At 43.4% G+C, this 14,761-nt stretch overlaps 1 protein-coding gene across 3 annotated transcripts in view; it reads right to left on the reverse strand.

The window, feature by feature from the left end:
- The window catches only part of ZFYVE1 (zinc finger FYVE-type containing 1), a 73,257-nt gene extending 59,424 nt beyond the window's left edge, over positions 1–13,833 (reverse strand). Inside the window, exons 1-2 of one of the 3 annotated variants that reach the window (XM_036260874.1) lie at positions 13,711–13,833; positions 11,381–12,303 (exon numbers count right to left, since the gene is read on the reverse strand). In XM_036260874.1, coding sequence (XP_036116767.1) covers positions 11,381–11,893 — 513 coding nt within the window. In that variant the 5' untranslated portion in view covers positions 11,894–12,303; positions 13,711–13,833. Of the gene's footprint in view, positions 1–11,380; positions 12,304–13,326; positions 13,409–13,616 lie in introns of those variants that run through there. The other 2 variants (XM_036260885.1, XM_036260892.1) reach the window with 2 other exon arrangements.
- Between the last annotated feature and the right edge of the window lie 928 nt (positions 13,834–14,761).

Genomic DNA, 14,761 nt, shown 5'->3' on the forward strand with positions numbered 1-14,761 from the left:
CAATTTAGAAGATTATGATCCCCCTAGCTCATGACCTATTGACCAGAATTAACTGAAAGGGTTTCTGCCAGCCTGTCTGAAACAGGAGGCCTGGAAACAGCAAGCCCCAGCAAGGCACTCAGTACCAGGATCGCCAGCAGATGAGTCTAAGACAGGAGCACCAGCACAGCCAGTTTATGGTTCAGGATTCCCATACAGTCCGAAAACATCCTCTGCTATTTTCCATTCCTGGATCCCATTAAAATGTCTCTTTTAGCCAGAAAAAAAAAAAAGCCAAGTCCCAGTATTTTGAGCCACACTATTCTGGGACTGTAAACAAGTGAAGCAGCCAAGCAACGTGATGGGTCTTCTTAAAGGGACGGTCTCAGTGGGAGGAGGCCCACCACAGACTTGAGGGAAGAGCAGAGAAGCCTCACTTGGCCTCCCATTTCAGAGAGAGCCCAAGGCTGTCAATTTCTGAGTAGAGGAGGGCTTGCCCCAGTGGACACCTTTTAGCTTCTTATTGACCACTTTGACTCACTGGCTTCCTTAGCACCTTGCATGCTCGGCATGAGGGGACTTAGCTGCAGGAGTCTGGCCTGAAAAACTCCCTGGCTCTTCTAAGGTCCCAGTCGGGGAGGAGGGGGTCAGTCAGCATGAAGAGGAAGGAGGTAAAATTTCTTGTCAGTCTGCTGCTCTATTCTGTTGGAAAGAGGACAGTTATAGGAAGTTTATAGAAAAGAGACAAAGAGCCCAGCCGGTGTGGCTCACTGGTTGAGCATTGACCCATGCACCAAGAGGTCTCCAGTTTGATTCCCAGTCAGGGCACATGCCCAGGATGTGGGCCCGATCCCCAGTGAGGGGCATGCAGGGGGAGGCCAATCGATGTTCTCTCTCATCGGTGTTTCTATCTCTGTCTCTGTCTTTCCTTTCCTCTCTCTCTACAATCAAGAAAGAAAAGGAAAAAAAAGAGACAAAGAGGAGAATGGGGTGATTATGAAAAAAAGAAAAACTTGCATGGAGTTTAAATATATGTGTACATAAGAATGAAGAGAGTGCCTTGGCTGGTTGCTCAGTGGTTAGAGCACCACCCCCCCCACACACACACACACCCCTCCCGGAATGAAGGGTCACTGGTTCAATTCTGGTCAAGGGCACGTACCTGGATTGCAAGTTCAGGAGGCAATCAATCCATGTCTGTCTGTCCTGTCTCTCTCTCTCTCTCTCCCCCTCCCTCCCTCCCTCTTCTCGCCCTTCTATTCTTATCTAAAAAGAAAAAAACCAATGGAAAAATATTCTCATATGAGGATTAACACAAATGAAGAAAAAAATGGCTTTTTAATTTTGAATCATTTTTTTCTCTCTTACTAATAAACAGTCTAAGATGTCTGAATTCCTCACAAGACCTAATAAGAAAATACTATCCTCTTCCTCCCCTAAAACACTAATTATTAGAACTTAATTATTCTAACCTTTGAGTTATTTGCTAAGGGTGTTGTCTCTAACTTTAAGAGATTACAGATGACTTTACAGTATGGATCATCTCCTTATTATGGGCTGTAAATAATGGATCCCTAAGTCCTTTGGTTTTCCTAGTACAGTTCCACTGAGGCCTAAAAAGAAAATCAATGAACACAATGCATAAAGTCTAATCATTTCACTAGAGAGGTTACAAAATATGCCAAAATAGCCCTGGCCGGTTTGGCTCAGCGGTTAGAGCGTCGGCCTGCGGTCCGGAGAGACCCGGGTTCGGTTCCCGCTAGGGGCACGTACTTCGGTTGCAGTTTGTCCCCAGCCCTGGTTGGTCGTGCGGGTGGCAGCCACTCGATGAGTCCCTTCACGTTGATGTTTCTCTCTCTCTCCCTCCCTTCCTCTCTCTCCCTCCCACTCTATCTGTACAAAGAATGGAAAAATATCTTTGAGTGAGGATAAAAAAAAAAAAAAAGCCAAAATAAAATATTGATTTCACCTAGATTACTTCTGAGGAGTGAACAGAACCAAAAGAGGGAGGAAAAAAAACAGGTGTATTGATTAAATGTTTTGTTCCTGATATATTTTCCACTTCACTAGAATGCAAGTCTCCTATTCAACCAAACCTTCATCTGTTAGATCAGTTTCTCAATCTCAGCATTACTGACATCTTGTACCAGATAATCCATTTTTGGGGGGGGGGGGGGGCTGCCCTATGCATTGTAAAATACTTAGCAGCACCCTGGTCTCTACCTACTGGCCAGTAGCACATCCCTCTCTACCTCCAATCTGTGAAGCAAAGATGTCTCCAAACATCGCTGCCAGATGCCCCCTAAGGAAGCAAGGTCGCAGAGAATCACTGTGTTAGAATAATACCAAATGAGGCTAATTTAGCTCTCTTTATTGTGCAAACTGAGTTCTTAAAGACTTTTAGTTTTTTTCTTTATTGATTTTACAGAGAGAGAAAGGGAGAGGGAGAGAGAGAAAGAAACACTGATGAGAGAGAACATCGACTGGCTGCCTCCTGTATGCCCCCCAGTGGGGATCGGCCCACAACTCAGGCATGTGCCCTGACCAGGAATCAAACCCACAACCTTTTGGTGCATGGGTCAACACTCAACCACTGAGCCACACCAGTCTGGCAAAGACTTTTGGTTTTATCAATTCAATAAAATCTGGGGTATTAAGCAGGTGTTATTTGTACAAACCAAATGCCCAGGAGTCACCATTGAGTTCTCTCATTCCCTCACTCCTCCACCCAATGTATCGGGATTCCTGTTTTACATCCAAACTTTGTCCCACATTCATAAATGTTTTTCCATCTCATCATATCAATAACACCAAATCTAAGTCACCTCTCACCTCACATTCTGCAACAGCCTCCCAGGTGGTTTCACTGCTTTCATTCTTGCCCCCTCTACAATCACCACAATATAGTCTACACACTCCTGTCGAGAGCCATCTCTTAAAAAGTTCTATCAGATCCCTTGGCTGGTTTTGCTCAGCGGTTGGAGTGTCTGCCCGAAGAGTCTTGGGTTCGATTCCGGTCAAGGGCACATACTTCGGTTGTGGTTCGCTCCCCAGCCCTGGTCGGAGTCGTGCGGGAGGCAGCCAGTCGATATATCTCACTCACATGGATGTTTCTACTTCTCTATTTCTCTCCCCACCCCCCACTCTATCTGAAAATAAATGGAAAAAATATCCTTGGCTGAGGATTAAAAAAAAAAGTTCTATCAGATCATGTGACTTTCTAGCATAAAGCTGACTGGTGCTTCCCATTACTCTTATAATCCACACTAATTCTACAAGGCCCCACGTGCTCTGGCACCTGCTTACCTCTGCACCTCTTTCCTCAGAATTCTCTACAACTCACTCCAGCCACACCAGCATTCAAACATGCTATCCCACCTTCTTTTTGTTCCCATTTCCCTGCAGAGGTCTATTTGCCCAGACAGTATTAACCATCAGGTCTTTGTTTACAAGTAACCTCTACAAGAAAACTTTCCCCAATCATCCTGCAAGAGTGAATTCCAATTCACTCTTTCTTAATAATACTTACTACAGGCTCTGGCTGGGTAGCTTAGTTGGTTAGAGCTACTCAGTTGGTCATTCCAATATGCCAAGGTTGTTGGTTCAATCCCTGGTCAGGGTACATATAAGATCAACCAATTGCCCTGGCTGGTTTGGCTCAGCGGTTAGAGCGTCAGCCTGGGGACCAATGAGTGGCGGGTTCAATTCCAGTCAAGGGCACATAGCTCAGTTGTGGTTCAGCCCTGGCCCTGGTCGGGTCGTGTAGGAGGCAACCAGTCAATGTGGCTCTGTCATATCAATGTTTCTCTCTCTCTCCCCCTTCATCCCATTCTGTCTGATATTGGGTAGAAAAATATCCTCGGGTGAGGAATAAAAAAATAAAATAAAAAAGAATCGACCAATAAATGCATAACTAAGTGGAACAACTAATCAATATTTCCTTGTCTCTCCCTCTTCCTCTCTCTCTCTCAATTCAATCAATAAAAATAATACTTACTACATTTAAACCTCCTTTTTATGTGTTTTACACGTATGAACTGTGCTTTCCCCACTTAAATGTTAGGTTCTATGATGGCATGAACCAAGTCTTATTAAACACGTATCCCTGGAATCTAGAAAGTACCCAGCACATAAAATATGGTCAGTACACGTGATGAATTGTTGAATGGCTTTGGCTAGCAGACCAAAGATGAGTTTCTGCTTCTGAAACCAAAAGTCGGTCTCTCCTCAAATTTATCCTTCTAGTACACACTCAAATGACAAGGTAACGATAAAAATGTCCACCTCTAAAAGGGAACTATTTGTCCTTTTAGATTTTCAAAAAAAAAAACTGAATACCTGAATCACTAGCAACAAATCTTAGGAGACTCTAGGCCACAGAATTTGAGGAAACCACACATAACATTACCAACATACAAACTGTGAAAATAATCCTTATGTACTAAACTAAAAATGATCAAAACCCAAAAATGCCTAGGGACAAGAAAAGAAAAAAAAAGTTGGGGCCTAACTCATAGACTCTTTACTGCTATGAGGAAGGAGTTCTTCAATGACAAATGTTACATTTATATAGAGCTATGTTTCATTTGATTCTCACAGCAGCCATGAAAAACTGGTGAACTGATGTTCTTGACCATATGAAGCTTAATTAGAAAATTCAAATGACTTGGTCAGAGATAGCAGGAGGGTCACAAAGCAAGATCTTATAGCCAGATACTTGTGTTCAAATCCTCTGCCACTTACTGTAACTCTATCTTGGCAGGTTACTTCATCTCTCTGTGCTTCAGTGTCCTCATCTATAAAATACAATGCTATAGATGGAATATTTGTATCCCATCCAAAATTCATATACTGAAATCTAACCCCCAATGTGATTAATATTAAACAGTGGGGTCTTTGGAGGTGACTGGGTCATTAGAATAGAGCCCTCATGAATAGGATTATATGGATCCCTTAAGAAAGAAACCCAAGAGAGCGCCCTTTTGCCTTGTGAGGATAGTGAGAAGACGGCTCTCTAGGAACCAGGCTCTCATCAGACACCGAATCTGTTGGTGCCATGATCTTGAACTTCCCCAGCCTCTAGAACTGTGAGCGACTTTTGTTTATGAACCACCCAATCTATGGTATTCTGTTATAGCAGTCCCAATTTATCAAGACATACAACATATTCCAGTGTGTGATAAGCTGAAACTGCCCCCTCCCAAAGATGTCTGCGTCTTAATTCCTAGAACATGTAAATATGTCACTTTATGTGTCAAAGAGGCTTTGCAGATGTGACTGAATTAATGACCTTGAGGTGGGAAGATTATGCTGGTTTATTCAGGTAGATACAGTGTAATCAGAAAGATTCTTGTAAGAGGGAGGCAGGAGTGCCACAGACACAGAACGCAATGTGACAACAGAGGAAGATAGACAGAGAGAGGGATTGGAAGGTGCTATATATACTGTTGGCTTTGAAGCTGGGTAATGGGACCACAAACCAAAGAATGCAGGAGGCCTCAAGAAGCTAGAAAAGACAAGAAAACAAATTCTTCCCTCAAGCCTCTAGAAGGAACACAGCCCTATCGACCCAATTTTAGGGCCTCTGACTTAATAAGAGCTCTTTAAATTTTTAGCTATTATGAACCAAGACCAAGCAAGACCCAAGGGAGATTCATGGAAGTACTGCAGAGGCTAAAAAATGAGATTCAGAAATTTGGTAATATCTAAATTTAAATTAAAAATACAAAAGATTCGCCCTGGCAGTGGTTAGAGCATCGGCCCACGGTCCCGAGAGACCCGGGTTCCTGTTAAGGGCATGTACCTCGGCTGCAGTTTGTCTCTGGCCCCGGATGGGGTCGTGTGCGTGGCAGCCAGTCAATGTGTCTCTCTCACATCAATGTTTTGTTCTCTCTCTTCCTCCCTCTCTCCCTCTCGCTCTGTCTGAAGATAAATGCAAAAAAAAAAAAAAAAGCAAAAGATTCCATTTCCCAATAGATTCACAAGGTAGTCAATACATTCTTGTTTGTAGTAATTCAAATATCCCATTGACAGGCTAAAATTATAGAAAAACCATTCAACAAAATACTAGGCAACCTTTAAATAATGAGGCTGACCTCAGTGTACTGATAATGAAAGTTCTACAAGATGTTTCCTTTTTTGCCTGGCCCATATGGCTCAGAGGTTGAGCGTTGACCCATGCATCAAGAAGTTGCAGGTTCGATTCCCAGTCAGGGCACATGCCCAGGTTGTGGGGCCAATCGCCAGTGGGGGCATGCAGGAGGCGGCCCTTCGATGTTCTCTCTTATCGATGTTTCTATCTCTCTCTCCCTCTCCTTCGGTCTCCAAAAAATAAAAAAATAAAAAGATGTATCCTTTTTCTTTTTTTCAAATAATAAGAGAACATTTATTTAGAAAGTTACAGAGGTAAGTAGAAGTGAGCCAGCTGGGCTGCAAAGGCTTAGGAAACAATGTACAGAAGCAAAAAAAGGGCCCTTGGCGCTTAGGAGAGGGAAAGGCAAAGGTAATGTACCTGGGGGGAAGGCAAGGTGAATGGGAAAGGTACTGGCATGCTTCCGAGAGGGAGAGCACACTACAAGATGTATCATTTAGTGAAAAATAAAAAAAAACAAGGACAAAATAGAAAGTATATTAGGTTCAATTTTTGTTTAAAAATTAAAAGGATACATACATTAATGAGTATACATGAAAAAATTTTATTTTATTTTTTATCCTCACTCGAGGACTTTTTTTTCCCATTTTTTGTTCAGATAGAGTGGGAGGGAAAGAGAGAGAGAGAGAAACATCGACGTGAAAGGGACACATCGAGTGGCTGCCACCGCACGACCAGGGAAAAACTGCAACCGAGGTACGTGCCCTTAGCAGGAACTGAACCTGGGTCTCTGGACCGCAGGCCGACGCTCTATCTACTGAGCCAAACCAGCCAGCGCTACATGAAAAAATTTTATAACAGCATGCCGTTATCTGTTAATGGTGGTTGTTCTAAGAAAGGAGGCTAAGGTTATAGAGTAGGAGAGAAGCTCTTGTCAGTGAATGGCCTTTTATATCATTTTAATGTTCTTTACTAGGTATGTGTGTGATATCCATTTTTATTTTTATTTTTTTTAATCCTCACTGGAGGATATTTTCCCATTTATCTTCAGATAGAGTGAGAGGGAGAGAATGAGAGAAACATCAATGTGAGAGAGACGTATCGACTGGGCGCCTCCCGCACAACCCCGACCAGGGCCAGGGACCGAACTGCAACCGAGGTATGTGCCCTTGAGCAGAATTGAACCCGCAACTCTTTGGTCTGTGGGCCAATGCTCTAGACGCTGAGCCAAACTGGCCAGGGCAATATCCGTTTTTTAAAAGCTGAAGATGAGAACACCTGTAATACTCTCAACAATAAAGAATTTTTTAAAATAATAAAAAGTAAAAACAAAAAACTGAAGATGAGCCCTGGCTGGAGTGGCTCAGTTGGTTGGAGTGTTATCCCGTATACCAAAGGTGTCGGATTCGATTCCTGGTCAGGGCACGTACCCAGGTTTTCAAGTTCAATCCCCGGTCAAGGTACATATAGGAGACAACTGATCTATATCTGTCTGTCTCTCTCTCTCTCTCTCCCTCCCTTCCTCTCTCTCAAATCAATTTTTTTTTCAACTGAAGTTGAGATGTGACATCACCAATCAATCAAATATTTACACACTGATATCATGCCTACCACTGTACATGATACAGGTGCAAGGCATAGTCCTGCTCTCCAGGAGTTTACAATCTAGCTAGCTGACTTTATAATCCAGATTTGTATCAGACAATCATCTAATTGTTTTCAACATTTACACTAAAAACTGAACCAGATATTTTCTCAAAGTACTTTTCCACCTATGACTCTAAGAGAACGAATCACCGCCTAAAATTCTATGTCCAATACATTAGTCTCAACCAATGCTGCTTGTAATTAATAAACTTATTTCCTGGGAAGTGGTCAATGTTTATGAAGGAAGAAATCTTTTTTTTTTTTTAATCCTCACCCGAGGACACTTTTTCCATTTTTTGTTCAGACAGAGTGGGAGGGGGAGAGAGAGAGAGAAACATCGACGTGAAAGGGACACATCTAGTGGTTACCACCCGCACGGCCAACCAGGGCCGGGAACAAACTGCAACTGAGGTACATGCCCTTAGCGGGAACCGAACCCAGGTCTCTCTCTCTGGACCGCAGGCCGACGCTGTAACTGCTGAGCCAAACCGGCCAGGGCATGAAGGGAGAAATCTTTACAAACAACCCAGTTACATACATATTACACACTATAAGAAAGAAAAAAAAGATGGACAAATACCATTTCTGAGTAGTTGGATTTACCTTCATTACACTTCCTTTTATTTTCCCAGTTCTCTCCTAAGGAACATTTTGTAGTATCAATACTACGAAAGAAAAAAAATACACATCCTCTTCCCCTCAAAAAGTATTCTTTTTGATGCCAACATAATATCCATGATTATTGGTTCCTCCCAAATCTTCCTCTCACTTTATGAAAGTGACAGTAACCAGAAATGTTACTTTCCAAAGACACTAAACTGGTGGCAGAACCAACAAGAACCACCCAAAAGCAAGTGCTCCACTTATAAAATATTTAGTCCACACTGTCACCCAATTAGAGCATACTTCATAATGAAGACATTATTGCTAACAAGAAGCAGAATGGGGATCTGCGTCACTCTTCCATAACCCTTTTAGTTCCCTTCAGCCAATAAAGAAAAGTCTGTGTGAGCAAAGTAGCTGACAATGGAAGTATAGTAGTCCCCCTTTATCCATGGTTTCACTTGCTAGTTTCAGTTACTCACCATCAACTGTGGTCCCAAAATATTAAATAAAAAATTCCAGAAATAAACAATTCATGAGTTTTAAACTGTGTGCTGTTCTGGGTAGTGTGATGAAATCTCGAACCATCCTACCCCATCCCTCCTGGGAAATGAATCATTCCTTTGTCCAGCGTATCCACACTGTATATACAGTACAATAAGATATTTTGACAAGGATCACATTCATATAATTCTTTTCAAAGCATATTAAAATAATTATTCCATTTTATTACTAGTTATTGTTATTAATCTCTTACTGTGCCTAATTTATAAATTAAACTTTATCATAGGAAAAAGCAGTATATATAGGGTCCAGTACTATCCATAGTGTCATGTATCCACTGGGGGTTTTGGAATATATACTCCAAGAGGAGGCCTACTGTACATAATAAGAAACATGATGTAACTCATTTCCATAAGCTTATCCAAGAAAGAAAAAGACAGATAAAAAATATTTAGTGGGTACCCTGAGCAGTGGTTAGAGCATCAGCCTACACACTGAAGGGTCATGGGTTTGATTCCCAGTCAAAGGCACATACCTGGGTTGCAGATTCAATCCCAGTCCTGGTCCGGGTGCACCCAATCAATGTGTCTCTCTCACATCAATGTTTCTCTTACTCTTTCCCTCTCCCTTCCACTCTATCTAAAAATTAATGGAAAAAATATCCTCAGGTGAGGATTAACAACAAAAATTTAGTGGGTAATTGGAAATTTTTCAAATGGTTAATTTACATAGGTACTCCTGCAATCTGAAGACTTGAGGAGTCAGCACAGCTAAAAGTACTGAGTCAGCCTTGGCTGGTTTGGCTCAGTGGTTGGAGCATCAGCCTGCGGACCAGAGAGGACCAGAGTCCTGGGTTCGGTTCCCGCTAGGGGCATGTACCCCCCAAAATAAATAAATAAATAAATAAAAGTACTGAGTCAATGTATTGGTACAGCCCAGCCAGTGTGGCTCAGTGGTTGAGCGTCGACCCATACACCACGAGGTTGCTGACTCGATTTCTGGTCAGGGCACATGCCCAGGTTGTGGGCCCAATCCCTAGAGCAAGGCATGCAGGAGGCAGCCAATCGATATTCTCTATCATCAATGTTTCTATCTCTCTCTCCCTCTCCCTTCCTCTCTAAAATCAATAAAGAAAAAACAAAATTGTTAAATAAATACTGGTACAAAGACAACAGACTGGTAGTGGACACTATGTGCTGGGCCCTATGATAAATCCTTCCCATTCCTAATCTCTCTGAATCCTTTCAACTACTGCTATGAAGCAGAAGTGAAACTGAGGCATGGAGCTTATAATTTGCCCATGGTTATATAGCCAGTATTACAGCCAGGATATGAATTCAAGTGGTCTTCACGCGAAGCATAGACCTTGTATTACATTCTCTGGAAAGTATACACACGATACTACCCCTTCCCCCAATCTCCTCTAGATGTCATACACTATGCTCTCCCCAACTCAGAATCAAATCAAATGTTCTCCAATCCTGTAATTCCAGGTGCCCTCACTGGCTTTTACTGATCAGAAGCCTATACATGAAAAGAAGAGCCCATCTAGAGAGAATACTATCCTTATCAAATGCCACTTTTTAAAAAGAATGTTTTTAATTGATTTCAGAGAGGGAGGAAGGGGGAGAGGGAGAGAGAGAGCAAAACATCAATGTAAGAGAGACACATCAACCAGTTGCCCCCCCCCCCCACGAGCCCTGACCAGAAATCGAACCCACAACCTTTGGTGCATGAGACAGACAATGCTCCAACCAACTGAGCCACACCAGCCAGGTCTTAAATGCCACTTTTTAAAGACCTGCTTCCCTAAATTGAGACAGCAGGTTTATGACATTGCCTGGCTCTCCCATGGGACTATCAGTGTTTCTTTCGCTGCACACAGTACAACCCCTCTTCATTCACATTTATTCACAACTTGCCAAAATGTTCTCAGTCAGAAAACTGTTCTGAATAAGTTCATCCTAATAATAATAGCTACCTATACTGAGCACTTATTGTGCAATAGGCTATACACTGTGCCATTTCATCCTCACAACAACCCAATGAAGTAGTCAATGTTCCCAATTTATATATGAGAAAACTAAGGCTCGGAAGAAACTCAGCCCAAGGTCACACTGCTAGTGAGTAACTAAACCTGACTCCTTGCATCCTGGCCGGTTTGGCTCAGTGGTTAGAGCATCAGCCTGTGGACCAAGAGTCCTGAGTTGGGTTCCCGCTAAGGGCATGTACCTTGGTTGCAGTTTGTCCCCAGTCCCAGTTGGGATTGTGTGGGTGGTAATCACTCAATGTGTCTCTCTCACATCGATGTTTCTTTCTCTCTCTTCCTCCCTCTCTCCCTCCCTCCTGCTGCTCTATCTGAAGATAAATGCAAAAATGTCCTTGGGTGAGGATAAAATAAAATATAATAAAATAAACCTGACTCCTTGCAATTTATGCTTTCAGAGGTCTTGCCTTTCAATGATCAAAATGTGAGCTCTTCTGGGACTTCCCTTTTGAGAGCTACCTTCCAATAACAGATCTGCTCCACTACCACATGAATCCCCAGGTGCTTACCTGAATTTCTTCATTTTCATCTACTAGGAGGAAACTCACAACTTTCTCAGTCATCTTCTTCCTCTTAGTCTCCTCATCCATCTCTTCTTCCTCCAGTAACTCCTGGACCTTAGTGACATGGTACACAGTAACGGGGTGTCTCCTTTTGTTACCCCCAGAATGAGTCCTCTTCTGGCACTCCAGGCACAAGTTGATTTTACAGGTCTGGCACCTCACTGCTGCCCTCTGTCTAACACCTGGTGAATGCCCATTAGGGCCCTTGCAGGGGTCACAGTAAGGGATGTGGCCGGGTTTGAGTCTTATCCGCTCATGGTTTCTCAGGCGCTCCTGCCGATGGAGCTCCTCCTCGCAGCGGAGACACTGCAGACTGCAGCACTCATCACATTCAAAGACAGCTTCGTCAGTCCCACTGCAGGCGTAACTCTCCTGGCACATCAGCCCTGGATTCAGGCCCTTCTGTGCTGGGAAAGTCTGAGCACTCATACTCAGTTTGGTAAGGAAATCACTCACCATAAAACAGTCGCTGGGCTTTCCCCAGAAGTGAAGACAAAGGCTTTAAGTCTGAAGAATGCACAGAAATACCACAGGGTTCTGAACACTTTCAACACACACACACACCCCTCAGTGTCTCATTAGAATTCTTCACACATTCACAAATATTCAAATTTTTAATTTTCTGCCTCCAAAACTTCAATATCAGCAGCAATGTTGATTTGGTTTGATGGTTTCATTTTCCATAAAGTGCAAACAAATACGTGGTCAAAATTAACTTAGAAGGGTCTTCTATGGCTACGTGAGAGAGATTTGATGGGTTCACTGAGGTGGACTCATTGGTTGGGCCTCAAGCACAAAGTTTTTGTTGAAAAGAGTGTTCAGCAGCTTTTCAGTATAATCCAACCTCAAGTTAGTATTTCAGGGAATACCTAGAATAGAGGAAAGCAAATGTTTTCACTTATCTAAAAACAAAAGTGCACCTTAAAAAAAAGATTGTTATTAAATACCAAAACTTCTTAAAGAAATCTCATTCTTGTTTGTAAAATTTATACTGGCTCATTCTGATCCTAGCAATTTCTTCTCAAAATCACAGGCAAAGGTCCTTTTGAAAATAACCACTACCTCTAGGCCCAAAACATTTAAGAGACTTTGCTGTTTTATTTCCAAGGCTGAAATTCTCGGTTTACTCAGGTATTAAATTCAGAATAAAAACCACTGAGCAAAAAGTCCTTGGAGGGACAAAATTCTGCACCCCCACATGCACTCCACAATTGGAAGAGGTGAAGAAAGATGTCTGCAAAAACTAAAGAAATTATAATAATAAACGTTAGCTCCATTCAAGTCCTAGAGTTGTTTCAACTCTAGACAGATGCCTATTAAAGACTCTAAACCTGGAAACCAGAGTTACCGTTTCATGCTTGAAAACAATATTAAACAATTATTGTACTTCCTTTTGTTCCTTCTCTAACTGCAAAAAAGGGAGCAACAGGAGACAGAATTCCTCCACTATGGCCCACAGCAAAGCCAGACCTGCAGTGAGTTAAAACATTTTTTCTCTTTTTAACTCAAAAACTTAAAAATAACTTAAAAAAAAAAAAAAAAAAAACTGGGGCAGGAAAGGGGCTTTTGTCACTTCTACAATTATATTCCTAACTCCCCTTAGCCTTGACACCCATTCTAGCGCCCCGACGAAACGCAAAGCCCTCCTTTCAGATATTCCCTCCTCCTCCTCCACAGTAATCAATCTATCAATCTTATTTTTAGATAAACAAGGCGAAGGGAGTGACTAGGAGACCTTATTTACACTCTAACCTCAGACGTGCCCAACCAGCTCCCACCCGGAAACAAAAATCAGTATTTGCCACAACTGAGAAAATTATAAAATCAGCCTTCAAAAGAACACCTCACCGCCCTCCAGGCAAAGCAAACAATCTGCCCACTCTGCCCCCTACCTCGACATCTCTCTCCAGCTGGGGTTTCCTCACCCTTCCTTCCTCCCGGGCACCACCACCACAACCCGAGGGGTAGGAGCAGAGTCTAAGAACAAAGAAGGTCCCCCCAAATCACCCACAAACACTGGCAGAGGCGAGAGCCGAATCCATTGTTTATCCCACCCCACCCCCACAACAGCCGCACCCGCCTCCCCCCGCCTCTCGGGGGCAGCCGGAGCTCCAGGACTATTGCTCGCCCTGCGCAGGGCTGTGCCCTTCCCTCCCTGCCCGCGGCGGCCAGCGGACCCCACCACGGAGCAGCTCGGCCGCGGCCAGGCGGCGTCGGGGGACCGCGGGGCGCAAGTGGGGGCGGGGGCTGTGCCTCAGGGCACCGGTGGATCCAACCTCATCTCCATCTCCGCCCCCCTCCTCCTTCGCTGCCTCCTGGGCTTCCTCCTCTCCTGTTGTCAGTTGGGATCAGCTGATCAGAGTGAACTTCTCCCAGCTCCGACTAACAGGAAGGCGTGAGCAGCGCAGCCCAGGGAGGGAAGAACGGGATGGGGCGGAGTCCGACGCAGGCAAAGGCGGAGAACCCTACGCACAGCTTCCTGGGAAATGTAGTTCTCCGGCGGCGCATCCTCCCCACACCCCGGAAGCGAGGGCCCTGAATGACCGCAACTCCCGGTACCGAAGAGATTTCTCCAGCGAGGAGGCGGAGGAGACAAGCCATCAAGCATTACGGGAGTGGGAGTTTTTGCGTTGACTGTAGTTTCTGCGATTTCAGAGCGTTGTTTGGGTCAGTGGCATGAGAGGATGGCGTTGAATTAGAGAACTGATGTAGGGTGTAGTATACGTAAGGTAATTCCATCTCAAGTAACCCGTAGGGCCCACCATTCCTTCAGAAATGTGTGAAAACAGGCAGCCTCCACTTCCCCAATTTAACCTTGTACAAACTAGGGGAAATAACAGAAAGAATCGGTAAAAGAACAAAAGTATTCCTGTGTGAGTTTTGTTTTCCTTTTACAGGTATTCGCCAAGCCAACCATTCATTTTTTTTCCTACCTTTTGTTTTTCTGACTCTTCCTTCCATAGTTTCGAATTTTTTTTCCTACCTTTTGTTTTTCTGACTCTTCCTTCCATAGTTTCGAATTTTAAATCATCTTTAAGTTAAACGGGGTGTATTTTCAGATAAGCTTGATGGCTACAGTGCAGGTTAACTGTTAGCTGTGTTTGGCTTTGTGTGAAAGGCCTTATATTTGTTTAGTGTTTTCACTTTTTGGGTTTTTTGTTTATTTGAATCTTGGAACAACCCTGAAAGAAGCCTGATCAAAAAGAGCACTGATCTGAGAGGCCAAAGACTGAAAGCTTGTTCCAGAAAGCACATGGGTTAAGTCACTCAACCTCTCCACGAAATGAAGAAATTGTACTGTGTAAACTCTGAAGTCTCTGCCAAGTC

This window comes from Molossus molossus, unplaced genomic scaffold (assembly GCF_014108415.1).
Source record: "Molossus molossus isolate mMolMol1 unplaced genomic scaffold, mMolMol1.p scaffold_m16_p_1, whole genome shotgun sequence".
Classification (NCBI taxonomy): Eukaryota; Metazoa; Chordata; class Mammalia; order Chiroptera; family Molossidae; genus Molossus; species Molossus molossus.